We start from the raw sequence: 26,934 nt of genomic DNA on the forward strand, positions 1-26,934 counted from the left end.
ATCATATGACAGCAACATCACTAAGTTGTTTAGATTGAAACAGCATGGAAAGTCATTCCCAGTTTAATACGGCATTTATTTTTAATACGTTTCAGTATAACAATTTAGTTCATATTTAGGTTATCAACGAGGATTTTGAACAGTTACTATTTATATGGAGATGTTACATTACTGTTAGGCGTAAATAAATCGAGCAGTACTTGTTTGCTAGCATTAATGTTTAACGCTAGCTCCAGTGTTAACGCTTTAAGTGTATTTTTTGTTAAAATTGGTTTTAACGAGGTTTTTTCTCAGCAGTAACTTTGAAGCTTGCTTCATACGTTATGTCATTTTGTTGCTAAACGACGAATACGCTTGGTTCTAAGATGGAGGTGGCTGTTAAAGGTAAGTTAATTGTAACATGAAGCAAACAAAATATGCCTAATGTGCTAGCAGCAGGGGAAGTGTGAGTTTAGATGTGGTAAAGTGTAGCACTTTCCTCCGTAGCTCTATATTTTAAGAGTTCCAAAGCCTTTGTCTCCTCTCAACACAAAACTTCAAAGCAGTCAAAAGTCTTGTTTCCGTTCACTTTACATAATTTAAGTTTACTAAAGTGGAATCTTGTTCTGGAGAAAGAAAATGAAAACACACATTTTTAACGATATGTAAAGGAGGAATGACCAGTTAATACATCAGTATAAACTAAGTGTGAACTAAAGACAGACTCGTATTTAAGAGGACTGCCCCAGTGCTGTTATCTCTAATGCGATGGCACCACTGAATGTTTGTATTTCCAGGGAAGGCCAAGAGGAAGCACTTGAATGCACAGGAATGCGATGAACTGGGACAAAGTGTCGAGGGCACAGGCGCCCTCACCCGACCCCACGCATCCACCCAGGGGCTGGGTAACTGTAACCCTAATTGGGGACTGCACCCCAGGACACCTACAAAGCGACGGAAGTCTGGTAATCTAAAACGTATATATACTTTGTAACTGAGGCCACATTTACACATAGCTGGGTATTTAGAGAAATGAATATTTCCCCCCCTCCGTTTTCAATAATAACATCGTGCACACAACATCGTTTTCAAAAAACTTGTCATTTACATCAACCCGCATAAATACGCCGTCAAGCGCCATAATAACTATGCCAAACCTATTGGCGGCAGTGTAGGGAAAGGAATAAAGCCATGCAAGCCAATAAAAATCCTCAGAATCGAGGACTTTCCTCATGTGAAGGAGGAGATAACGCGAGCAAATTATATCACAACAAAACTGAAGGCAATAAGAGGGAAACATAGACAGTCAGTGGATACTGGACGCAGGAGCGGCCACGGAAGAGTGGTGCTCCTCTATTTTGAACTGAGCGAGCAGGTTTGGGGTGGCAAATGCAATAAGGCCAGAATCGTTTGCACAAACATAAAAATTAGTAGAACTTTAACATCATCCATGATAGTCCTGATCAGTAGCCAAACAAACTGTACACACAAGGCGCTCGCATGACGTTAAGCATTTTCTGGCGCATAATGTGACGTTTAAGAACCTAAAACGCCGTTTCTCCCAGTTGACACGGCAACACATAACCGGCGTTATCAGAAATCTCCTCTTTGGGCGGAGGTTTTAGAAATAATCGTTTTCTGTGATTAAAAACGGGGTTTTGGTGTAAATGAGAGGCCAAACCGCAGGAAAATATCTGCGTCTTCCTATCGTGTAAACGGGGCCTCAAGTTACAAGCAGTCAACTGGTCTACAGCCTGGTGTGGGAATTTTCCTACAAGCTTTTGCTTGTTCATAAGGACCCAATTTGGCACAAAAATACTCACACTTGCCATGTCACTTTTCCTCACACCACACTTTAATTTTGTCACTCTTCAAAGAAACTAATTGATAGAGTGATTGCACTAAAAAAAAAAAAAAAAAAAGAGGACTGGTAGTGCACAGGTAGATGAGGCAGAGCAGCCCATCGGCAGTTAGTTTTTTTAGACCAACTGGGGAAAGTGATCAATCATCCATCCATCCATTTTCTATACCCACTTATTCCAATTCAGGTTTCAATTCAATTCAATTCATTTTTATTTATATAGCGCCAAATACAACAAATGTCATCTCAAGGCACTTAGATAATAAAGTCCAATTCAAGCCAAGTGGAATTCAATTCATTGTAATCATAATTATTCATAAAATAATCCAATTCGTTCATATAGAGCCAATTCAAAAACAATTTCCTAGCTAAGAAAACCAACAGATTGCACTGAAACAATCTGTTGGTTTGCGGGGGGGCTGGAGCCTATCCCAGCTGTCACTGGGTGAGAGCCAGGGAATCTGTCACTACACTCTGGACAAGTTGCCAGTCCATCACAGGGACAAACCAGACAACCATCCACGCTCAAACTCACGCCTAGGGACAATTTAGAATCACCAATTAACTTTAACATGCATGTTTTTGGATGGTGGGAGGAAGCCGGAGTACCCGGAGAGAACCCACGCATACACAGGGAGAACATGCAAACTCCACACAGAAAGGCCCCAGCCACTAATCAAACCTGGAACCCTTTTTCTGTGAGGTGATGATTGCTAACCACCACACCACCGTGCAGCCCGTGCTCAATCATAAATCTGTCATTTTTGAAGATGACAGTGAATGCTGAGAATTGCAAATTAATGTTACTTAATTCAGTTTAATTCAAGTTATGCTTATAAGGCATTACATTGTTTTATATGAATAGTTTTTATTTGGTTGATCGTGGCCTCGTAGCCTGAAACTTGCAGCAATTTTAGGCTAACGCCTGATTTTATAAAATGAATTTGAAATCTGAAACAACCATTCTTTTCCTGCTCTTGCCCACTTGCATATATACTGTTATCAATGCGTCAGTGACTTTAAATCACACCCTGAATCTAACAAATTTAAACTACAACAGGTCACTTACACTTGACTCAAACCCACATATTAGGTCGTGTAAAACTAATCCTTTTTTTTTTTTTTTGGTAATTCTGGGTCAGATTTGTTTTAGTGACTCTTAAGGATGTCTTTTTTTTGCTCCCACATTTTAGAAAACAACTAAAAACATTATTTTCAGCCAACCTTAAAGACCCCAATGATGGTGGACTGTTCTTTTCTTGGAGCCATCCCAAACAATCAGTCGAACTGCCCTTGTTGTCAAAACATTTAAGGAAACTGCAGTGCTATGCATAATTCCATTATGAGGAATAAAGCCATTCCTCATTTCTTTGTATATTGCCAATAAAATAGGAAATAGGTAAAGTGATTCACGAGGAACGTGTAGACATGAACGCAAATGCAGCATATGATTCATCTGTGGTTCTCACTTCTTATTTTGTCCTTCACTTATTCAGTTTCCTCAGTTTCCTAAGCTACCATGTGCTAATAGCTCCTCGGGAATCACTTTGCTAGTGCAAAATACTGCTTTAAATTTGTCAAAGTAAGTTATCTTTGGCATAAGGGGAAATCATTGTTGATTGCAGTGTGTGGTTAAAGGGATAGTTCGCCTCTTTTGACATGAAGCTGTATGACATCCCATATTAGCAATATCATTTATGAACATCTTCTTACCCCCTGCTGCGTCCTGTGTACCGAGTTCCAGCCTCGTTTTGGTGTTGATGAGTGTAGACCGAGCAGTAAACACCGCAACAGGTGCAGCTAATTTCAGGAGGCTGCATGCATTGATATAAAGGTAGAGAGAAAATAGCGATGAAGGTGGTCCGGCTAGTTGGCTGGGGTTGCAAAAATAAAGCGTTTTGCTTCTCAAAACAATGGCTGTGTTCGAAACCGCCTACTACTTGCAAATGGCATACTCATCGATCAGACAGTATGCAGAGCTTTACACACAATGCATTTCGCTCCTACCCGAGCTGAAATCAGCCGGCCTGAAGCTGATTTCACTTAAGCTCTAAACTCTGTAAACTTTAGCCACATTTGAAACATTTTCAGATGAGAAAGTAGTCGTTTAGATCCCCAACGTGTTGAAAATCTGATTAAAATACCAGCTATTTACAATTTTGCTCCCACAAATTTGGCGCTACTAAAGCTAGCCGCAGTGAGTAACGCACTTCCAGTTATTTTCACAAAATAAAACACCCGTTGCCTTTTATCATAGGGAAAGCCATTACGATACAATTGATGCTTTTGTTTTGAAAACAGGAAGTGAACCTACCCTCGTTGTAGCTAGCTTGAAACTGCTGTTTAGACCGGAAATGACAGTCGGCGACGTCACGTTACATTGCATCTTGGGTAGTTTGAGTATGAGTAGTAACCTCATGATGCATACCCAACATTTCAGAGAATCTGGTTTGCATCCGGGAAGTTAAAGTTAGTAGGAGTAGTGGGCGTAGTAAGCAGTTTCGAACACAGCCAATGTGTTCAAAAGAGTAATACATTTGCATCACAAAATCATTGTGCAGGAAAAAGTCAGACCTCACAATCGCTTGACGCTGTTTTCTCTCCCTTCGTATCACTACGTGCTGCCACCTGCCGATAGCCGCACCTGTTACGGTGTTTACTGCTCTGAAGCAGGGCACTGCTCGGTCTGCACTTCGGCCTGCACGGTCTGCACAGCACGCAGTGATACGAAGATAGAGAAAATAGCGCCAAGCGACTGTGAGGTCTGACTTTTTCTGGAGGAACGATTTTGTGATGCAAATGTATTACTCTTTTGAACGCATATTGTTTTGAGAAGCAAAACGCTTTATTTTTGTGGCCCCAGCCAACTAGCCGGACTACCTTCATCAACACCAAAAACGAGGCTGGAACTTGGCTCACAGGAAGCAGCGGGGGTAAGTCAATGTTCATAAATGATATTGCTAATATGGGATGTCATACAGCTTCATGTCAAATGAGGTAAACTATCCCTTTAAGACGGCCCAAAAGATTGTCAGACGCCGTCTCCACACCTTAGATGACATCTATAACTCTCACTGTGTCATCCGGGGTTAGAAACATTTTCAAGGACAGTTCACACCCATGCCACCATCCGATCCGCTGCCCTTTGGGTGGCGCTAGCAGTCCATTCAGACCAGGACAAACAAACTCAAGACAGTTTCATCCCAGGAGTCATAACCCTGTTAAATGCAAACATGCTTACTTTGTGAGGCAATATTCGGATGCAATAATGGGCTTTACACAGTTTCTTTTAATCTATGTAGTGCGTGTGTCGTATGATGTTGTCATTGTACTATTTTATGTGTTCCTCACATTCAATTACTCAGTACGATGACAATAAATTCTGATTCTGATCCTTTGTAGATGCAACTGACAAAATGCAAACAATTTGGAAGTTGTCTGTTATTTGTAGACACAGCATTCTTTCATCCCTCGTGTTAGGTGACCTTTTTACGCTTGAACGATTCATAGGTCAGCGTTGACTGGCTCAACAAACAAATAAAACACATTCCTCTAAAAGTGGTCAGGAAAATGAGTGAAAAAGCAGCCAATGTCCAAAGGAAAACTGATGATGATGATGTTCAGAAAGCCTCGATGACTTTTGCTCAAGACCCCTTTAAAAAATGAGAGTCTGCAAAATATAAAGAAATGAGGGGTGAGCTCATGTGCTCAGATTTAATTTATAACAGCACCCATTTAAAAAAATATTTAATCTCTTTCAAGTCGCTTTTTATGGTCATGATACACACAATACGTTTGAGAAAACAAAACAAAGAATTGGTCTAATTAGATTTTGAATGACTCTCCTTTTTAGAAATTGCTCACTCTTTTCACACAGTGACCAACTACAGCTCAGCTATATGTACCATGGATTCACCCGGTTTGTTTGTCTTATGACAGGAAGTCACCTGAATCTCTATTTTCTTTTCTCAATCTTTGTTCTGGCAGCGTTTGCCTCAGGAAGTCCTTCTGGTCAACAGAAGGCCATCAACAGCTTCTTCTCTGTGACAAAAGTCATCAGTACTAGTCCACAAAAATCCGCTTTGCCCTCTACGTCCACATTTCCCAAAAAAGGAGCAGGAGTTGTGGAAGAGGATGAGGATGATGATGATGATGATGATGTTAGCCTTTTGGCGGCCCCGTTTGTTCCAGAGCCCGAGGAAGAGGAGGACGAGATTGATGACGAGAGTCTTTTAGCTGCTGACTTGGCTCCAGAGCTTGAGGCAGAGAAGAAGCCCCTCAAGGATTCTTGCCATTTTGCTGTTACAGTAGCACCCAAGCGTGAGGAGGAGGAGGACCGGGAGATGGATTATTTGGAAGGAATGACAGCAGAGATGTTTGGGGATGATGAGGAGTTCGACGATTGGGGCATTCAAAGCGAAGAGGAAGAGGTGGAGCCCCTTCCCGATGCCCACTACGGACTCCTGGGCAGCAGAAACGTGTTGCTCGAACCTCAGGGCCGAATGGACGACCTTCCAGAGGAGGTGCTGAGGCAAGTGCTGTGTCTGGTCCCTGCTCAGGACCTCTATCGCAGCGTGAGCCTCGTCTGCCACCGCTGGAGGAACATCATTCAGGATCCCAAGGTTCGAAAGACAGAGCACAAATTTTTAGCAGCGCCGTGTGGGAGATGATGCAAATGTGAAGTGACGTTTGCGTTTACTTAAAATCATACCTTGAAAACAATTCTTTGAAGTTTGAACAGCTTTTATTGGAGTTTGTTCCCAATGTTTCAGCTCTAAATATCAGTGTGAATGTTATGGTGATGTGTTCCACTTCTCAGTTTGTGCCGTTCAAGAAGCAATACTACCGCTACATGATGAGAGAAGGGGAGACGGTGCAGGAGGTCCTCTCCACTCTGAAGACAAGTGGGATAACAGGTCCCCGGTCCTCAGAGCACAGCATACGAAACCTTGTTCTGTGAGTCTCAGTGTCCTCTGGACAAAAACGCTTTAGATCTTTGCAGAAACTTTCAGTGTTCGACTGTTTAATTCCTAACCAAGAAGTGTGCAAGAATTGGAGTAACTTTTGGAATGCGTTTGCTTTGATTAGTTTAATGGCGAGCCATAAGGTGGGAGAGCGTGTGAGGCCGGAGGACGTTCTGGAACGTGTGAAGAAACATCGTCTTTTTCCTCAGGCTGAAGCCTCCATCCGATTACGCATTCCTTCTATTCAGAAGTCTCTCCATCTTGGTATCGAGGTGTGACTTGCACACACAAATATTCAAAAGATCCACGATTATCTCTGTGACGAGATAAGGGCTTCACGGTGCGGGCATGACATCTATCACCTGCTTCTGATCTCCAGGGTCCTAACCCGTATGCAGTCATGGCTGTCATATTGATCCTCAGTGAGACTGTCGGCGATGTGCAGACCTTGGTCTCTCTGCTCAGTGGCTGTATGACACTAACATCCATCACAGAGTACCTCAGCCACATGGCCATGATGCTGCTCGCGTTAAAGAGGAACAAGGTTAAGATTAGCAACAGGTAAGATCTGCAAATGTCAGGATTTCTGTTCAGGCATCATTCTGGTCAGCCTGCCCGTGATTTTCTCTTTTTTGTTGCGCCCCCACAGGTTGCATTACAACATCTACTACATACTTCACCTGTTGGAGAATGGTCCCTTTTCCGTCAGCTCTGGCCAGAACGGGTGAGGTCAACGCTACAGGGCTGCTGTGTTGTGATTCTTTGGCTTTCACAGGATTTTGAGGTTTTAAGAGCTGTTTTCTGAGAGGTCTGTCCCTAAATGTTGTAAAGTTAAATTACAAAAGGTTCTCAGTATTTTGTTTTGGACAAATAGATAAAACCAATCAAAGTCCATGGTTGAACAACCAATAAAGAGCAGCTAATTATCACTGATTATATCACAAAAACTCTTTTTAAATGACTTGTTAAAGGTGTTTGCGTGTGTTTACTTGTGTTTTTGCGGCAGGCAACCCGAGATTCACCTCACACGAGAACAGCAGCAGATTCTCAGCCACGAAATCCAGGACACTCACGTGATCAAAATAATAGCGTTTGCAGGTACCCTGATTTTGAGGCACGAGTGCAATCTCAACCAGGAACATTCTGAAATATCGCTAAGTGTTGCAGTGGCACTTACATCACGGTTAAAAAAGAAAAGAATTCTGAGCAGTCTTATAAAATGGAATATGGTTATATGCTGATTTAACTCTATTTCTGAGCTAGTTTCACTTCAGAAGGACTTTCACTTCTTTATATAAGTGTGCTTTGAGCTAAATGCCAGCTCTGAAGGGAATCAGTTATCCAATAAGAAATCCAATATGAAAACATTAGGACTTCATATCAAGTAGTCTCTTTGTGTCTTTTTAAAAAAAATTTTTTTTACCTCGTTTAGAACAGTTGAAGTAAAATGATCAGTACCAGTTTATTTTCTCTTTCAAACTACTTAATCTTGATTCTGAATGGCATCAAATCATGAAATCGGCTACTTTGAAACTCGTGGTTTGTCTGGAGATGTTAAAGGGATAGTTCGCCTCTTTTGACATGAAGCTGTATGACATCCAATATTAGCAATATCATTTATGAACATTGACTTACCCCCCGCTGCGTCCTGTGAGCCGAGTTCCAGCCTCGTTTTGGCGTTGACAAAGGTAGTCGGCATGTTGGCTAGGGTCCCGAAAATAAAGCGTTTTGCTTCTCAAAACAATATGCGTTCAAAAGAGTAATACATTTGCATCGTTCATCCAGAAAAAGTCAGACCTCACATCGCTTGGCGCTATTTTTGCCTCCCTTCATATCAATGCGTTCAGCCACCTAGCGATAGCCGCAACTGTTACGGTGTTTACTGCTCGGTCTGCACTTCGGTCTGCACAGTTTACACAGCCCGCAGTGATACGAAGGGAGAGAGAAATAGCACCAAGCGATTGTGAGGTCTGACTTTTTCTGGCTAACGATTTTGTGATGCAAATGTATTACTTTTTTGAACGCATATTGTTTTGAGAAGCAAAACGCTTTATTTTCGCGACCCCAGCCAACTAGCCGGACTACCTTCGTCAACGCCAAAACGAGGCTGGAACTCGGCTCACAGGACGCAGCGGGGGGTAAGTCAATGTTCATAAATGATATTGCTAATATGGGATGTCATACAGCTTCATATCAAAAGAGGCGAACTATCCCTTTAACGATGAAGTGTGCATTTTCTCAGTGCCAGTGTGGTCTGTATGACCTGGGCCAGTCTGCTAGATGAGTTCTCTTTGCATCATTGCTTCAATGTAATTTTCACGTGTGGCGCAGGTACAGGTAAGACGACCACGCTGGTGAAGTACGCCGAGCAGCGGCCACACCTCCGCTTCCTGTATGTCGCTTTCAACCACTCTGTGGCTTCCGAGGCTCGCCGCGTCTTTCCCAGCAACGTCAACTGCAAGACTGTCCACTCTTTAGCCTATAATGACATTGGGAGGAGGTGAGAACTTTTAAGTCTCATCTGTAAGACAAATCTGTGTGGATTTTATTTTTATTTTTATTTTTTACAGCATTCAGTATTTTGAGTATTCCGTTCTGAAATCTCATCACTTGTCCTGCTTCTGTGATCTTTTCAGATATAAAAGTCACGAAAAGCTGACCTTTAACACGACGCCGTTTGCCATCAACTCTGTTCTGCCCTCTGGACACGGTGGCTTCACCAAGGCCAAGTTGGTTACGGCGACTCTCAACACCTTCATGGCTTCAGCAGACCCCAGCATCAGCATGAGACATGTCCCCAACTTCTACACAGTCAAGGGGGGATTCAGGAAATGTATCAATGCAGCTGAAAAATGGGTATTGTAAACATTTTAATCACTTGTACGACTGATACTGAAAGTGAATAACCGATGAGCAGGATCTCTTTTATCACTTGAGGGCCAAAGCAGTTTCAGTTGCTGGAGCATAAGAGAGCCAGTTTTAAGTTGGTTTATGTTAATATGTTCCTTTCAATGTCTTTTCAATCCATGTTTGACCCTCCCTTCACTGCGCTGAATTCCTGTAGATGACCACAGACAACAGATTACAGTGTTTGTCTCATTTTCCAGGCAAACTCAGGTCTTCATTCACTGATCGGCTTTTAAACGCCAACCAGTGTCTCCAATTGCTTTATGAGCAGCGACACGAACGGGAGTAACACATGCCAGCTGATTTTATTTCAACACAAACAATATTAGCAAACATAGCTGCAAACATAGCTGAGAAAAATAATTGTGAATGGCCCTCCGTGCTGCATTCACAGACGCGACAGCCAATAGAAAACCTTAAAGGGATAGTTCGCCTCTTTTGACATGAAGCTGTATGACATACCATATTAGCAATATCATTTATGAACATTTACTTACCCCCTGCTGCGTCCTGTGAGCCGAGTTCCAGCCTCGTTTTGGCATTGGCGAAGGTAGTCCGTCTAGTTGGCTGGGGTCCCGAAAATGAAGCGTCTTGCTTCTCAAAAACAATATGCGTTCAAAAGAGTAATACATTTGCATCACAAAATCGTTAGCCAGAAAAAGTCAGACCTCACAATCGCTTGGTGCTATTTTTGCCTCCCTTCATATCAATGCGTCCAATGTAGACCGTGCAGACCGAAGTGCAGACTGAGCAGTAAACACCGTAACAGGTGCGGCTATCGCTAGGTGGCTGTACGCATTGATATGAAGGGAGGCAAAAAATAGCGCCAAGCGATGTGAAGTCTGACTTTTTCTGGAGGGACGATTTTGTGATGCAAATGTATTACTCTTTTGAACACATATTGTTTTGAGAAGCAAGTCTCAAGTCAATGTTCATAAATGATATTGCTAATATGGGATGTCATACAGCTTCATGTCAAAAGAGGCGAACTATCCCTTTAAGCTGCAGCAATGTGAGAGAAACACTGAGCTTATGTAGCCTATGTCACACCTTGAATTGAATTGGTCCTAAGTTGGGTTTTTAGCTCCGAAGCAGGACTGGAACTGCTTAGTTGGAAAAAAAAACAAACAAACAAAAAAAAAACATCAACTCTGAAGTCTTGTGTGTGCTTTTTTTTTTTTTTTCATTGTGAATTCCCAGTTATTCGTACAAGATGCGGAGATGATCTGGAATAAAATGAAGAATGTCAACGAGAAATCAAAACACGCCTTTTACATGACCCACGACGGTAAGCCAACTGTAAATAAATGAGTCAAAGTAATTCTGGTGTAATAAATATATATATATATATATATATATATATATATATAAATAAGGTGATGCAGCACAGACGATGAGTGGAGCGTTTCATTTCCAGGTTACCTGAAATTATGGCAGCTCCAAGACCCAAAGCCTTGCTTGTCCGACCGCTACGATGCACTTTTCATCGACGAGGCTCAGGACTGCACTCCCGGTACTGCAACAGTCGGTCTTCTGTAGTGCGGTGTAGTATGTGGGGGGGGGGAAGCATAGCTGTTCAGCTTTGTGGTATTAACGGTGCCTCCTTGTAGCGATCATGGACGTGATGCTGTCTCAGCGCTGCGCGAAGATCCTGGTTGGAGATCCCCACCAGCAGATCTACACCTTCAAAGGAGCCGTCAACGCCTTGGACGTCCTGAACCACACTCACATCTTCTACCTTACGCAGGTAAGCCCAAATCCTCAAGCAGATGGAGGTGACTTCTGAACAGAATGAGCTGCCGTCTGAAAAATCAGGGAAATGTAAGGAACTCTGCTTCAAAGTCAAAAAATGGAAACTAGCATCAAATGTTCATAAATCATCTATTAAAGTTGCATAGAAACAGGTGTTTGTTACTGTCACAAGGCAACATCTGAGGGTGTGTTGACGGCATATGTTTGCTGTCTCCAACTTGAACACTAATTGTCAGTTATTGTTGCACACTGTCCTTAAAAATGTGTTCATCTCCTTTTCCTCAGAAAAGAGAAAGAATGTCGAGGAGCTATCTTTTCATAGTGTGTTGAAATCCCGATATGAACATTCCTGTTTCTGTGGCCTTATCCCTACGGCTTACAGTGTACAAAGCAGCATTTTTTCCTCTGTTGCATCAAATGGTATAGTTTTTTCACAGGACCCATCTGTGAATTCTTTGCTCCAAGCACCTAAATCGAACTGTATGACATTTCAGGCCATTTGCATTGTATCATAGAAAGATGTGGAAAGACGTGTGTGATAATTTGTCTTAATGTCAGCTGGAACATGAGCTGTTTGTCCAATCAGAGGATTTTTTTGTCTTTAAAGACTGTTAAAAGCCTTTGTGTTTGTGTTCTCCGATGTTCGTTTGTGGCTGTATCTTATTCTAAATGTCACAGGTCTGTACAAAAGAAAAAAAAACTCCCAGCCCTCCGTGGTTCTTGTTTGGAAACTCAAACTCCGTGTCGTTCATGTATTCCCTCAGAGTTTTCGATTCGGAGCCGAGATCGCTTATGTGGGCGCCACCATCCTAAGAGTTTGCAAGAAAGTTCAGAAGATTCTCGTGGGAGGAAAGCAGAAAGGTGAACACTGCAGGGACGGTGCAAGAAACGGTAACGATTATCCAGATTTGCTAATTTTTTTTTTTTTTTAACCGTCCACTCTGCAGGCGGCGTGTGTGATGAAGCTGCCAACAGGGCAGTGGGCGCCATGAGGGCTGGTGTGAGTCAGACCCGAGGGAAGATTAGCATCTTATCAAGATGTAACGTTGGAGTCTTCGCCGAGGCAGTTCGGCTCACAGATGCCAACCCAAGCTGCCGGATTCACTTTATTGGGGTGAGTGTTCACCCACCCACACACACACACACACACACACACACACACACACACAGACATAAAAAGTTTTAGATGTATTTGACATCATTGTTATATAGGATATTGTTGAGACTGCTGGGCTTCTTTTAATTAGATGTGGATGGATACCACCACATGTCTCGTGTCTAAGATCATATGCTTCATTTAGTGACGGTAAACTTGTCCTGCAGGGTGTCCAAAACATTGGGCTCAGCAGGATCATGGACATCTACCACCTGATGACTCAGGCAGGGATACAATCAAAGCGTAAGACTCGTACAGAACCTATACAGACAGTGTTTATCGTACATAAATATGTAATTTCATGCCCTGTCATTTATGTGATATCAGAAGTCTGCTTTACATGTTCAAAATTCCTAAATGTCTCTGAACTGTTAAACTCCCAGCAACCCGAGATAAGCTTCAAGGGTAATTTCACTTAAACGGTTTGGATAACAGAAACCCACATTTGGTCAAACTTGTGTTTGTTCAAACTGGTGGATAAATGAAAAAAAAAAAGATTTCTCTTGTAAAAAGCTCGGTCATACCCTTCCAACAGGGACCAAAAAAAGTCTTTTAAGAAGTTCTCCTTGTGAAATGATAGACTAACTCAGTGATACTCACTATTTTTTTCACAAGAGCCACATTGGCAGAGCAAAATCAAGGGAACATCCCACAAAAAAAGAAACAACGCAGCCAATACATTTTCAATTAAGACCACATTTACCTTAATACTGGGCTGAGCGGAAGCTGGCATGCATGTCCTTGACTTGTTTTTTGTGCTGGTTTTTGCCCTTTTTTAATTAAAAACCGATCCATTGTGCCTGCATCTCGCGCTGGCTAAAGGAGCTAGCATGCTCTGCGGTCAAGTGTGACGGTGGTTTAAGCGGGCTGCGTTGCCAGGTTTAATAGAGCCCCCTTTAGGAAACACCATTAAGCCTTAATTAATACTTAATAAAAATACTTAATACTGTGCAGTATTTGCTTTATATTATTTGAAAAAATGTATTGTTATTGTTACCATATTGTTTTAAGCTACTTTATGCGAGTGCGAGCCACCAATTAAAGCTTGAGGAGCCGTGCAATGAGTATCTCTGGACTAACTGATTACGTTGCGAGGCTGAGATCTTAATTGGCTGAGAAAAGGCCGAACTGCTCAGCAGTTCAGTAAAGCAACAGCAGGTTTTAGTTGCCTTTTTTTTTCTTTTTTTTTTTAATGTGCATTTAGAGAATGTGAGGGGGTTTGGTTGAGAAATTAAACTGTCAGATTGAAAAAGGAACGTGGTGTAAAAATCCCCGTTCAAGCTGATTTCTGCCGAGTGCAGGTAAAACACCGATAACTTGCAGGTGCTTCACGACCCCACTTAGAAAAAAAAAACGTTTCTCCATAAAATCGGCCCGAAAAACATCCTGAGCATTGGGGTGCAGTGGTGAAGAAGTCAACTTGTTCTTTGTCTACATCTATAAAGACTTTGATGAGAAACGTCTTTGAGATTGAACTTTTAAACAAACTGATACTCTGACATGTTTACATTTAGTTCATATGTCAAACCACTTTGGGGCCTGCTGTAAATGTTTCATTGGAGCTCTGACTCGTGTAAAGATCAGCCCGTAAAGCTTCAGAGGGGAAAAACAAAAAAGGACGTTGACTCTGCTCTGCCCTCAGTGATAAAGGACCCCCTGATTCGGTGCTTTTCAATGAAAAAAGAGGATCCCTTTGGCACCTTCAAGAGATACGTCACGCAAACCGAAGACAAGGAGTTGGATGGAAAACTGAGCATCGTGGAGAAATACCGAAAGCGCATCCCGGAACTGATCACGAGCCTGAACGGCTGCTCTGAGAGCGACATGCGGAGAGCAGGTATGCAAGCACGCATGTGTGAATGTAGATCGGGGGAAATCCCTTTTCTCTTGGAAAAACGTTTGTTTATTAAAGAACGACTCTTAGCTAAATTACTCCTGCAAGAGTCACCACATATGACGCAGAAGTGACATGCGTAAAAATAGCGTGTCAGTCTAGACAGGTGTTGTTTTGGAAAAAGGAAGTGGTTGGTTTAAGATAACCTAATGACTCATTACACTTCTATGTGTTATCTTGGCCATTTTTTATGAAAAAGGAACCGCTTTTACAAGTCCCTCTCAGGCTCACTTAGTTAGTTAGTTGCTGCTATCCAGCTTAATAGATAGAATTGTCTTTTTGATGACACAATGACAGATGTTTTCATGACATTAGAAAACATGAGGAAAAAAAATCCATTTAGTATGCGAGTCTAACTTAAACTGTTCTTTTACAATACATTTAAATGTGTTTGTCTGACTGCAGTTGTCTTACAATCTCATTCTTTTCTATTTGGATTGGAGTGGGGTACAGCTGCATGTACCCGTTCAAACTGGCATAGGCGCACTGCTTATGCTTCATAGTTCCAGGCCTGAATTTTTGACCACTTCTCCAAAATAATTTGGGGTTTCCTTGGATGTACTTACAAAAAAAGGAAATGACAACTTTGTTTGTGATTGGATTTGACAACTGAGCAAATGTTTGCTTGTTCAGACAGCTGACAACCAGCATTAATGTTCTTTTTTTCCCCCCTGATTCTCTGTGCCTGCCATTGGACGGGCTTCACTAACATCTTTGCAGCTTCGTCCTCACACTGAAAAGTCTTTTTTTTTTTTTTAAATGCCAGAATTGATTCTCTTTTTTTTTCTCTCTTCTTCCAGATTTCATAGTTGGAACTGTTCACAAGGCCAAAGGTCTGGAGTTTGACACTGTGATCATCAATGCCGACTTTTCATCTGTCCCCTCTTCCGGACACAACCTGCATCACAATCGGGAATTCTCATTTGGTGGGTTTTGTCTCTTAATGTGGACAAGCATTTCCTTTCTTTGTCCTTTTGCTTGCCATGTTTTAACATCAAGCTGTCTGGTGTTGGAAAACATGTGCCGCTTGTTAGAGTTGTTGTCGGTGGATTGATAATGTCTCTTTCCTCTGTACAGATAAAATTCCTGACGATGAGTGGAATTTGATATATGTGGCGGTGACTCGTGCCAAGACCTCTGTGGTTATCACTAAGAACATCCTCCGCATCCTCACAGTGGCTGGGGTAGGATATAATCGCCCAGCACACACTAATACTGAAATCATGCAGGACTCCAGACGGCAACTAGTTAGTTGCACTTGTCAGCCATTTCTTGAGTGTTATAGCATCTTTACCATTTTTATAGGATCAAGTTTGAATCGACTTTAGAATTGAAGAAGGAAAACCACACATGACCAGTTGAAAACTTAAAGGGATAGTTCGCCTCTTTTGACATGAAGCTGTATGACATCCCATACTAGCATTTTCTTGCCAAACTTTTCCCATTTTCTTACCCCTTGCCGCGTCCTGTGAGCCGAGTTCCAGCCTCATTTTGGAGTTGATGAAGGTAGTCCGGCTAGTTGGCTGGGGTTGCAGAAATAAAGCGTTTTGCTTCTCAAAACAATGGCTGTGTTCGAAACCGCCTACTACTTGCATACGGCATACTCATCGATCAGACAGTATGCAGAGCGTTTACCCACAATGCATTTCGCTCCTGCCCGAGCTGAAATCAGCGGGCCTGAAGCTGATTTCTCTTAAGCTCTAAACTCTGTAAACTTTAGCAACATTTGAAACATTTTCAGGCGAGAAAGTAGTCGTTTAGATCCCCAACGTGTTGAAAATCTGACAAAATACCGGCTATTTACAATTTTGTTCCCACGAATTTAGCGCTACTAAAGCTAGCCGCAGTGAGTAACGCACTTCCAGTTATTTTCACAAACTAAAATACCCGTTGCCTTTTGTCATAGGGAAAGCCATTACAATACAATTGGTGCTTTTGTTTTGAAAACAGGAAGTTAACCTACCCTCGTTGTAGCTAGCTTGAAACTGCCGTTTTGACAGGAAATGACGATTGGCGTCGTCACGATACGTTGCATCTTGGGTAGTTTGAGTATGACAAGTAACCTCATGATGCATACCCAACATTTCGGCGAATCTGGTTTGCATCCGGGAAGTTAAAGTTAGTAGGAGTAGTGGGAATAGTAGGAGAAGTAGGCGGTTTCGAACACAGCCAATGTGTTCAAAAGAGTAATACATTTGCATCACAAAATCATTGTGCAGGAAAAAGTCAGACCTCACAATCGCTTGGCGCTATTTTCTCTCCCTTCGTATCACTGCGTGCTGCCACCTGCCGATAGCCGCACCTGTTACAGTGTTTACTGCTCTGAAGCAGGGGACTGCTCGGTCTGCACGGTTTTCACAGCACGCAGTGATACGAAGGGAGAGAAAATAGCGCCAAGCGATTGTGAGGTCTGACTTTTCGCTCTCAGGTTCCAATAGGAACAAGACACAGCTCTGCAAGAGGTAGTTGGACAACTTTTGACATTGACCATACCAAATTGACAAAACTGTCTCTCGTGAAGTAGGAGAAGGATGGAGAAATCGGGCATCTGAGTGAGGTCGAATCCAGGCAGAAACTGACAGAGAGCAGATTATAAAACAAAGAATGGAGATGACAAAAAGAAAAGAGATGGACATTTATGAGAGACCGTCATAGGATATCGGTTTTATTTTTTTTTTTCAGCTAATGAATGTAAGAAACGCAAACATTCGCGTATTTACATCAACCAGTTTGCACAAAGGGGAAAAAACGGTTTATAAACCTCCCTGACTTTTGTGCACGAAGCCAGTGATGGGAAGTTTCTGGTCGGGTTGGCCTTTGACATGTTTGACAGAATAAATTCCAGACTTCCAGACAAATCCTAACAAAGTCATTAGCCGGTTAGATAAACTTGGAGGGCTTAAGAGAGTGGTGTTTGTTTAGTTCAGCACTGTTCGTGTTGCAAGGTCTTTCATTCACAGTAAAAGGGACAGTTTGGCATTTATTTAGGTTGTCTTTTTATTACCAGGAATACTTCAGAAATGTTGTTAATGTGAAGATGTGCATTAAAGTTGATCTTTGCAGCAAGTAGAAACAAAATTGTTTGATTCTCACATATTCAGCACAATCTTTTGGTTTTTTTTTTCTAAATGCTTTTGCACCACAACATCCTCCTTTTTTTGCTGTGGTAATTGTTCTTTTGTGTGTGTGTGTGTGTCACTGGAAAGTACCTCACTTTATCTAAAGATAGGTCAAGACTGGCGTAGGCATGTACTTTTAACAGTTGCAGGGGGGAGCTGTGCCTATGTGTATTAGCTGGTGCTTGGACGTTCAACAGATGTTGACCTGGAAGAGTGCCGCAGTGATGATGGCTGAGGCCCTGCTGAGGTTAGCGGGCGTTGACGATCTGCTCCAAAGATCGTAGAGAACAGCCGATGATTTTCTGCGCCACGTTTATTTCCCAGTGCAGAACCTTATCTTATCTTATCATACCATATAGTTGTGTCCTACACCAGGCCACTCTGTTGCAAAACGGTAAAAGGTCACCAGTAGCTGTTCATGTCTTTTTCTTTCTCGGGAAGTCGAGTCGAGGCGCTGTTGAGCCTTTTTCACCGTGAAAGAGTTGCCTGAAGTTTGAAGTGTTGAACCCTCTTCACATGTTCACCTTTTAGAAAAAATGGGGGAAGGTGTGTGCCGTGCTTCCTTAAATCAACGACATGTTATTTTGTTTTGTTTGTATTTAGGGTGAGATTAACTGAGCACCGCTTCCACACTTCCTTAATCTCGTGTTTGTACGCAGTCATCTCCCCCGATATCAGCCCGACTGCCGCAGTGTCATCTACAAATTGCATCATTGCGTTTGTTGCATAGACAGTTGAGCAGGCATTCGTGTAGCCTTGGAATTCCCATGCTGCTTTGCGCTCGATTTCATTCTCACTGCAAAGTCAGCCTGGAAACCAGCGCCCTTATTCTTGCCAGAGTTTGGGAACCAATCACAGAACGGTGGGGGGGGGGGGGAGGGGAGCGCAAGACGATGACGACGTCCATGCGCTACACCGAAGCTTGTAGAGTGTTAATCCAACATGACAGCGGACACAACGTTACCGTTCGACGCAGCCTTAGAAAGTGTTTCGGAGTAGATTCACCCTAGGGTCATTTGAACCGTGACATCCAGCCAAGTAGCCCACCCGCAGTTTTTCCGATCTTGGCTGAACATCAGCTGAGTTACTGAGTTATCCCGAATAGCTTAGTACAAGCGCTGACGGACCCTGGCAGTATCTCCAAAATTACCACACTAAAATCACATGCCATGACACCAAACTTCTACAGTAGTACAAGTATGGTCTGTACTCACAAAACGATGCATTTGGAAGTTTGTACATAGTCCAGGAGTTTATTATTATCATCAACACAAGCCTGATGGCTTTTCTGCTGCTAAAGCTTCGTTGACGTCACTTCTGGGAGCTGGGAGCTTCAAAGTAAGATGAGGGTTGATCTACTACTGTAGACAACAAAGCAAGGCTGCTCAATTTCTCCATTATCAAAATAAATTCACAACTCTACAACATAAAAATTCATGTAGAATATAGCATATAGGCCTACTTTGTTGTTAATTTAAGTAGCTTAGAGCGCAAGTTTACTTTTATTTTACTTTTTTTTTTCTTCTTCCTCGTCGAATTTCTGTCGTCATCTGGTATAAGTGATACAATTGGCTATGAATCGCGCGCAAAGCAGCATGGGAAGAACCTGACGTCATTTGATGGACATTCGTAGCGCCCAATAAACGGCTCTAGGCATTCGTAAACCACGCCTCAAATACGAGAAAATGCACACCTAGTTCCCAGACCACCATCTCATCGAGATTGTGGACGCGTCAGCCAGGCTAGCATTCGTGTACAGTGAGTACAGTGTGGGGTTCAGCATAAAGCCTTGTTGGGAGCCAGTGCTGAGAGTGATGGTAGAGGACCCTAACCTAGACCTAAACCTAGACCCTAACGCTAACCCTAGAGGTTAGATGGAGACAAGTTTAACAGGCTATGGGCGTTTAGTTAGAAAGTACTTTATCTGGTTGATATGTTGCTAATGATGGTATTAAATGCAGAGCTAAAGTCGATGAAAAGCATGCTCACATAGTTCCCACTATGCTCCAGGTGCTTCAGTGCTAGTGCAATGGCATCGTTTGTAGATCTGCAAGCACACTGATGTTGATCAAAGTCTGGGGTGGGGGACTGGTGTGCAGATGTTTTAGTACCAGCCTCTCAAAACACTTCATCATCAAAGGTGTGAGTGCAACTGGTCTGTAATAGTTTAAACTGTTTGTGGTGGACGCCTTGGGACGGGGATGATGACCTTGGATTTCAGGCAGGTTGGAACTTTAGCTTCAAGTGTTTGTCCTGTAGGGAGAGTACACAGGAGCCAGCTGTTTCTGACGGCAGGGAATCTGACTCAGGTGTTATCTGACGGTGTTAGCCGTTAAACTGCTTGTGAAGCATCTGTGGAGGTGTGCATGGTGCCACTGCTCTTGTAATTAATGATGTGCTGAATGCGCTGCAATACCCGCCTTAACACGTTGTTTGTGAAGTGATCCTCAAATTTCGTCTATCTGGTGATCTGACGCCGCTTGCCTTTCCTCACAGAGCCGAAAACGATTTGCTGCTGTGTTTGGGATCATTGTCCTGTTGCACAACCCGGTTTCAGTTGTCGGACAGATGGTCTCGTATATGACTCTTTTGTAAACAGAGGAGTTCATAGTCCAGATGTCTGGACTACAAAGCAGGTTCAACAGATCTGCAAAAGTCTAAATATCTGCAAAATGCAGTCCCCAGTTTAAAGAGGGTGTTTGCTGAGCTCGAGGAGCCACTGCAGCTGCCTGACTGACAGGAAACATGGGGCCCTGTTTCCTGAAGAGCTGAGAGTGGAAACGATGGGAAGGATTATAAAACTCCTTCATGAAGGTAATTCAGCTCAGAGTGTGGCAAAAGATGTTTTCTTCAGCCAGCTGTGTCCAAAATTTGGAGCAAGGACAAAATGGGAAGATTGTAAAAGGGCAAACATACAGGTCGACAAAGTTGGACGTCAAAGCATCACTACAGAAAACTCAATGCAATAAACCTGAAAACAGAAAATTGACAACAAAAAGGAACAAGAAACAGGCGTCGATGTTTGTAACCGAACTGTAGGAAACCTGCTGATGGGATATCCATCATCACTAACACCTAAACGGAAGAAAACAAGGTTACAGGGGGCTAAAGAGAAACTGTCATGGACTGCGGATGATTGGATGAAAGTGATATCCAGCCATGGATCGGCAATCTGCATTGGATAAAAATGACGCTGGAACTTTAGTTTGAAACGAGTACATTTCCACCATCGTTGATGATAATGGGGTTGATGTCAGGCAAAGGAACAGGGAAGATGGCAGTTGTTACCTGTACAGTAGATATACAGGTGGACACTGACATTCTGGGTTTTACAAACACATGGGCGAAGTATGTCAAACAGCACCTTTCTTCCGTTTTGGTGGTCGTGATAATGGATATCCCATCAGCAGGTTTCCTACAGTACTGTGTGAGAAAACACTGAAGGCATTCTTTCTGTGAGATGATTGTCCGTGTAACTCACTACACGGACCTCGTCTTTAAGTCTCTTGAATGGTGATTTTTGTCAGATGATGCTGCAGTTTTGAACTCGTTTTTTTCATACCTTTTTTCATAAATGTATCAGATGGTTTGATACATTGACACAGTGATGTTTAATGACAGATGATTTGACATGCAGTCAAATATTTGAATCAGGAATCTGCTGCAAAGCAACAAAGCTGCTGGAGCCAAAGCAGGAAATGCGCCAAAAACCAAGGCCAACTTTATTTTAGGAGTTTTTCAAGTCGAGTTCACAACTTGAAGTGCAACTTTTATCCTACAAACCACTTTCACCCTTCAGAGCACACACTCACGCAGCACTTCATATTCTGTACAGTATTAAGGCCTCGGTATGCTCTGTCGCTATCCAGCAATCCGACTGCTGGTCACGCTGAGGCTATTAAACCTTTCGAAGTTCTCCGTCGGGCTGTCGGACACGCAATGCAATTCACCTCCCGATCAGTAGGCGTCGCTACGCTAGACGACCTAATCTCACAACGTCTATCGTGAAAATCGTTGATTAATTGTTTACCTTCCGGCTCCGTTTCACTCCTCACAGTGAACGATGGCGATAGAGAGGGAGCGAGAGAGAAAGACTGTTGTTGGAGTTGGAGCTTATTGATTTTGAAATGCAAATCATTTTGACCAAATGTTGACCGGCACACAGTAAACTCTTTCGAAAATGACAGTGTTGTTGTTCTGAGAGGAAGGAGCTAAACCGGAAATGATGTTGTTAGCCGACCAATCAAGGCTGATTTATGGTCGGAAACCAGGTCGTCTGCATGTGTGTCGCAGTTAACGCAGACATGCCCCCCACCCCCCCCCTTACGCAGACACTCTGGTGCACCTCCCCAAAATTGTAACTCACCGCAGACAGTGCCGCAGACATCGCCGCAGGGAGGAGAGAAAGGAGGCCTTTGATTGGTCAACTCTACATCCGCTCTACACTATGCGTATATCCGGTTTGCTAACCGGCTAATGATGACGCTAACCGTGCTAACCATGACGATTCTTTCGCCTCTCTGCCAGCTCCAGTAGTAGCAATATTTCTTCTATTTCTAGATCGATCAGCTGCATCTCAATCAAAGTGCGCATTCGTCCAGTCGCCATTGTTGTTGAATGACCTCCGTAACCGTAACACCCACAATCCTAGCTTGTTCGTGATTGTCCCTCTTGCGTTGTGGCGTGGGATTAACATAGCGCAGACAGCGCTTCAAAAGTAGGCATAAATCAAAAATAACTGTGTCGTGTCTGCGACAAGCTCACTGCGACACACTGCTGCCAGAGTATACACGGCCCTTTACAACCCTTGCGGTCTCCGCGGGTCTCCGTCACCTCGACGGATAGTTAGGAATTGTGGCTGACGCACGCAAGAGACGGAGAGCGTCTCCGTCGACGGAGAGGGCTCTCCGTAGCCTTTCTCGGACGACCATAAATCAGGCTTTACAGGCTATGCATGACTTGGTTTCTATACCCACATTTTTTAGAATTGAACAAGGATGTTCTGCTTATATGTCTGTATAACCCAAAGCAATATAAACCCAGCTTGTGTTTTAGTCTCTTGGGGGAGAAAAGCTAAACAAATTTTGAGTGTGTTCTGTGAGATATTTTCTTCTTTCTGTTGCTGTTGTACGAATGATGTGTGGTTGTATTCTCTGGACAGTCCAGAGAAGAGAAACACCTGGAGCTGCAGTTCAGCAGAGGGACATGTGTGACCACAAAGGAGAGGCTGGGGCTGTTCAACATTTCAAAAAGCTAAACTAATCAGTTTGAGAACAAAGAAAATCATCCAGTTCATAATAAAAGAATCTTAGGAAGACTGGATTAGATGTTAAACAGGGATAGTCAGCTGTATTTTCTCTGTGTTGGTGTCCCGTGGAGCAGCAGGGAGACGGGAGGAAACGAATCAAGAGAAGTCTCCATTAATCTACACTCGGCACACTCTGTGTTTCTGTCTACACACACTTTGAGGCCGAGAGTGAGATACATTGTTGAAGAATAAGAGTAAGAATCCACTGGGTGCTTTAAATGGAATACATTCTGCTTCGGTGAGAGAGGCTCTGCAAGCTATTACTCTGTCAAGCCATAAAGCCTGGAAATCACTTCCATGTGGAGCCCCATAGATGTTGATTCTGCTGTACTTATTTTGCTAAATTCAACACAGACATTGCTTTGAAGAATTTCAAAAGATTTTCCTCCAAAAGCGTGGCTTGGTGATGGTCCAGTACAGTGACTGGGCAAAAAAAAGAAAAGGACACCTTTTAGCCTTTAGCGGATCTCGAGTGATCTAAATAGTCCGAGGGATGCCGACTTTCACCAAACTGTTATCGGTGAGTAGATCAACGTATTTTCTGCCAGAAATAAGGTCCAGATTTAAAAAAAAAAAACTGCCCCATTAAGGAACCCAACATGGAGAAAAGAATTTCAGAATTTAAGCATTTTTTGCAGAAATACCCAAAATTCCTCGAATAGAAAACTTTTAGAGACATATTAACAAAACACATCAGTAACTTTGAACCTGCCTTCATCCAGTGTTTAGCTTTTCTTTCCCTAAAATGTATGCAAGTTTGCACATTTTTGACGATATACCTAAAAGTCACAGAACTTTAGCCAAGTCTTTATGTAAGTAATAAACTGGGAGAGTGTTATGGTGTTGATGTTTACTTACTAACATGTATCCATCACTGGAACTGGGGAAATCTGGGGAAAATGGTGGTATTTGTCAAGCTAAAACAGCTGTCTGCTCCAAATACCTGGATTTCTCTTCACATTATGTGTGTACAAATGCTCTTACAGAAGACTTCCTGACATTCAAGGTTTTTCTTCCAACCACATACAGTACATAACCACATCCTGCTTGAAGACGATGGTTCACAACTATCCTTCCAGGTTTAAATGATAAGTTTGAGTGTTCTTAACCCAGTTTTTGGTTGTTTCACCAATCTCCTTGGATGTTTTGCTTGATGCAAACTAACAATTTGACCCTTCTGAAACAGTAGCATCTTTTCCATGATGTGGATGCATCTGAGATGGTTGTTTAAGGAATTAGAAGCTGCTCACTGTATCAGTCAACTTGTTTCCAGCTGAAACATACAAGTAACTGCAGTATTTTAACTGCAGAAACGTTTCTACCTGTTTGCTTTGTTAAATCCAGATGGCGACTTTTTTTTCTTTGGGCCAGGCAGTGTATATCAGCTGTTTATGAAGCACATTTCATTGCAAATGATACCATCTGCTGAAAACTCTACCTTAAAAATATAGTTTAACGTTTAAAACCTGTTGCTCGAATAAAAAATATCCTTTTTATTTCCATTTATTATCCATATTATTTGTCTTCTCCACATCACTTCATCACCTTCCCCTCTATTTCCAGGAATACTTCCTGAAGTCACAGATGTCCAGTTCCTTGGCAGCTGGCAGGGACCCTCTCCCATGCTCCATCTCCAACTGTCCTAACTGCATCACACAGGGCTCAGCGTTCATCATGTCCAGAGAACAGATGCAGTGTGTAAGAAACGTCACACGCTAGAGATGTACAACACAGTCTGATGCTTCCAAATGCGGTTAAATGCTGTATGAAGCTCAGATTTTTACGATTTTACGATTGTACAATCCTTCTTTTGTCTTTGCTCAGACCGATTTTCAGACTTCCAGCGGGCCGCTGTGCGAGAGGTGCGTCTGGACGCGAATCGGGCCCACCGCCTTCCTCATGACGGACGACGTGCTCTCAATGGCCGAGATACCGGAAAGACTCGAGCCCCCCATCCACCACCCGTTTTTTGTGGAGCTGTTTTTCTGACACTAAGGATCTTTAAGGACCTGAAAACAAAACTGTCCCCTTTGGTGAAAAAGAGCAGGTGACCCTCCAGCAGGACTAAAAAACAAAACGGGATATATGTTTGGTCACAGAAACTCAGACTGAGAAATGCTGTTTACTTTTCTCTCTGACAGACGAGATGTCTTTGCAATGCCGTTTCTTTTTTTAAAAAATGTTTTTCATGTTTCACGTTAATTGCCTGTATGTTCTCGTCAAACTTGTTGAAAGTGTAACCGGAGAGCTCTGTGTCTGACTAGTAGAAGAGAACTGCTGGACATTTTCTCTACATTTGGTTTCAGAGGTTTCTTTTATCAGTCAAACTCGAAGTTAGGTGTTTTGTTCTTAGAAATTATTTCCAAATTTTTCAGTGAAGGAGTGGCACATTTGTACTAGTTTCCGCATTGTGTGTCATGCAGGCTGTTCATTAATGACTGCACAAGGAAGTACTGAAGGCTTTTCGAGACAAACAGCTGCTAGTAATCGGCCCACCTCACATCTCTGTCAGGAATTCTGTCAAACAACATTTTTTTGCCAAATCCTCAACAAAGGCCAGAACAACTGCATGTGGGCAGCAGGAAGGAGGCGGGAATTCCCACAGGAAATCTTTAGCATGACCAAGTGTTCCTGTTTCCTTAGTAATGAGGAGGTTATTTGAGGTTAGGACACTCTGCCCCAATGGGTGACGAACAATGTGGGAAGTTGGCCGGCTACAGCACGTATCATTTGCAGTCCTTGTTGAGTTTGCAGTTACAAAAACCAAAATGACCTAAGATAAGATCATGATTATACCGTTAAGGCCTTCTTTTCCAAACCCCATTTTATTTTAGAAAAGCTGTCGAATTTGCCTGACGTAATTAAAAAGGAAAAGATTGTCAGTCCCTCCACTGACCGGCTTAATTTTATCTAGAATTTATAAAACCGTCAAAAAATGGCTGGCAACAACTCACTGAGGCCCACGGAATTAAGTTGACCATTGTGTTACATCACCATTCCTTTTAATTCTGCTTTTTAATCTTTTGGGGAATTAAGGGAACAAATATTTGGAGTTCTGCAAGATAAATCTTTACATTCTTGCCAAATACAAGATTTCCATTGCTCAGCAGTCAATGTTTGTCTCGTTCTTCTTGTCATGATGCTCTATTCGTCTTCAATGGGAGAAAGATCTGGACTCCAGGCATAGGTCTCGCCAAAAAAGAAAAAATGATATATACAACTCTACATCAACAGTACCCTCAAACATATATGCAAGATACCCATGCTATTACAGATGCTGGCTCTTACACCGTGCGCTAACAGCCTGGATGGTCTTCACAAACAACAAGGAAGCAGCTGAAACTTGGACTCGTCTGTGGCCCTAGACATACCTAACCAACATTTACCGAGAAATTCCACTTGATTTAAATTACTATGGTTTTAATTAAAAATAATATTAATAATAATCATGTTGATGACTGCAAATGAAATGGTTTAATCTCAAAGTAAGCTTTGGTAGTAATAAAGGTAAAACGAGCATGCTACGTGGAGAAACTAGCAAGCTAGGTGGAGTCGTAGCTGGGTAATCTTACTCAACAGAAGGTATAACACCTTCAGAGATGGAAATCACTCCATTTTGAGGCCAAACAGTACCATATTGAGCAAAACACTTTGTCTATGCTTGAGTAATACAATAAGCAATGACATGAAACCTAATATTCAGCTGATAGCTTGATTTAAAAACAGGCTAGCCACAATTTTCTGTAGAAAGCTTAAAACATCCTGTCAACATGTAGCTTTTTGGGTGTAGCTATCAAGATGATCTGCTAAAACCACAAATGCAGTGGAGATAAATGACTCATTGATGTAGGACCGAAGGGATAGTTATTTTTTCATTTATATTTGGTCATAAAAAAATGTTGCTATGTTAGCATCCCTCACATTCTCGAAACAAACAAACAAAAAAAGACCATCATCAGGTCTCAACAATAAAACCTTTTTTTCCCCCCTCAAA

The 26,934-nt window shown here is 42.4% G+C and overlaps 1 protein-coding gene across 1 annotated transcript; it reads left to right on the forward strand.

The window, feature by feature from the left end:
* On the forward strand, positions 1 to 26,049 carry fbxo18 (F-box DNA helicase 1). The gene is made up of 21 exons (XM_075472060.1): positions 1 to 384; positions 777 to 944; positions 5,828 to 6,462; positions 6,660 to 6,796; positions 6,929 to 7,076; positions 7,184 to 7,365; positions 7,454 to 7,528; positions 7,811 to 7,902; positions 9,136 to 9,304; positions 9,441 to 9,660; positions 10,912 to 10,999; positions 11,129 to 11,224; positions 11,322 to 11,458; positions 12,228 to 12,324; positions 12,411 to 12,577; positions 12,787 to 12,862; positions 14,262 to 14,456; positions 15,314 to 15,439; positions 15,591 to 15,697; positions 24,504 to 24,638; positions 24,765 to 26,049. The coding sequence occupies exons 1-21, from the start codon at positions 366 to 368 to the stop codon at positions 24,927 to 24,929; spliced, it is 3,234 nt and encodes a 1,077-aa protein (XP_075328175.1). The 5' UTR covers positions 1 to 365; the 3' UTR covers positions 24,930 to 26,049.
* Positions 26,050 to 26,934: the final 885 nt, after the last annotated feature.

Source organism: Odontesthes bonariensis, chromosome 8 (assembly GCF_027942865.1).
Source record: "Odontesthes bonariensis isolate fOdoBon6 chromosome 8, fOdoBon6.hap1, whole genome shotgun sequence".
Lineage (NCBI taxonomy): Eukaryota > Metazoa > Chordata > Actinopteri > Atheriniformes > Atherinopsidae > Odontesthes > Odontesthes bonariensis.

Coding starts and splice junctions, on each gene's coding strand:
- fbxo18 (XM_075472060.1), top strand. Junction 11,225..11,321: donor GGCTCAGGACTGCACTCCCG/GTACTGCAACAG, acceptor GCCTCCTTGTAG/CGATCATGGACGTGATGCTG. Junction 12,325..12,410: donor CGTGGGAGGAAAGCAGAAAG/GTGAACACTGCA, acceptor TCCACTCTGCAG/GCGGCGTGTGTGATGAAGCT.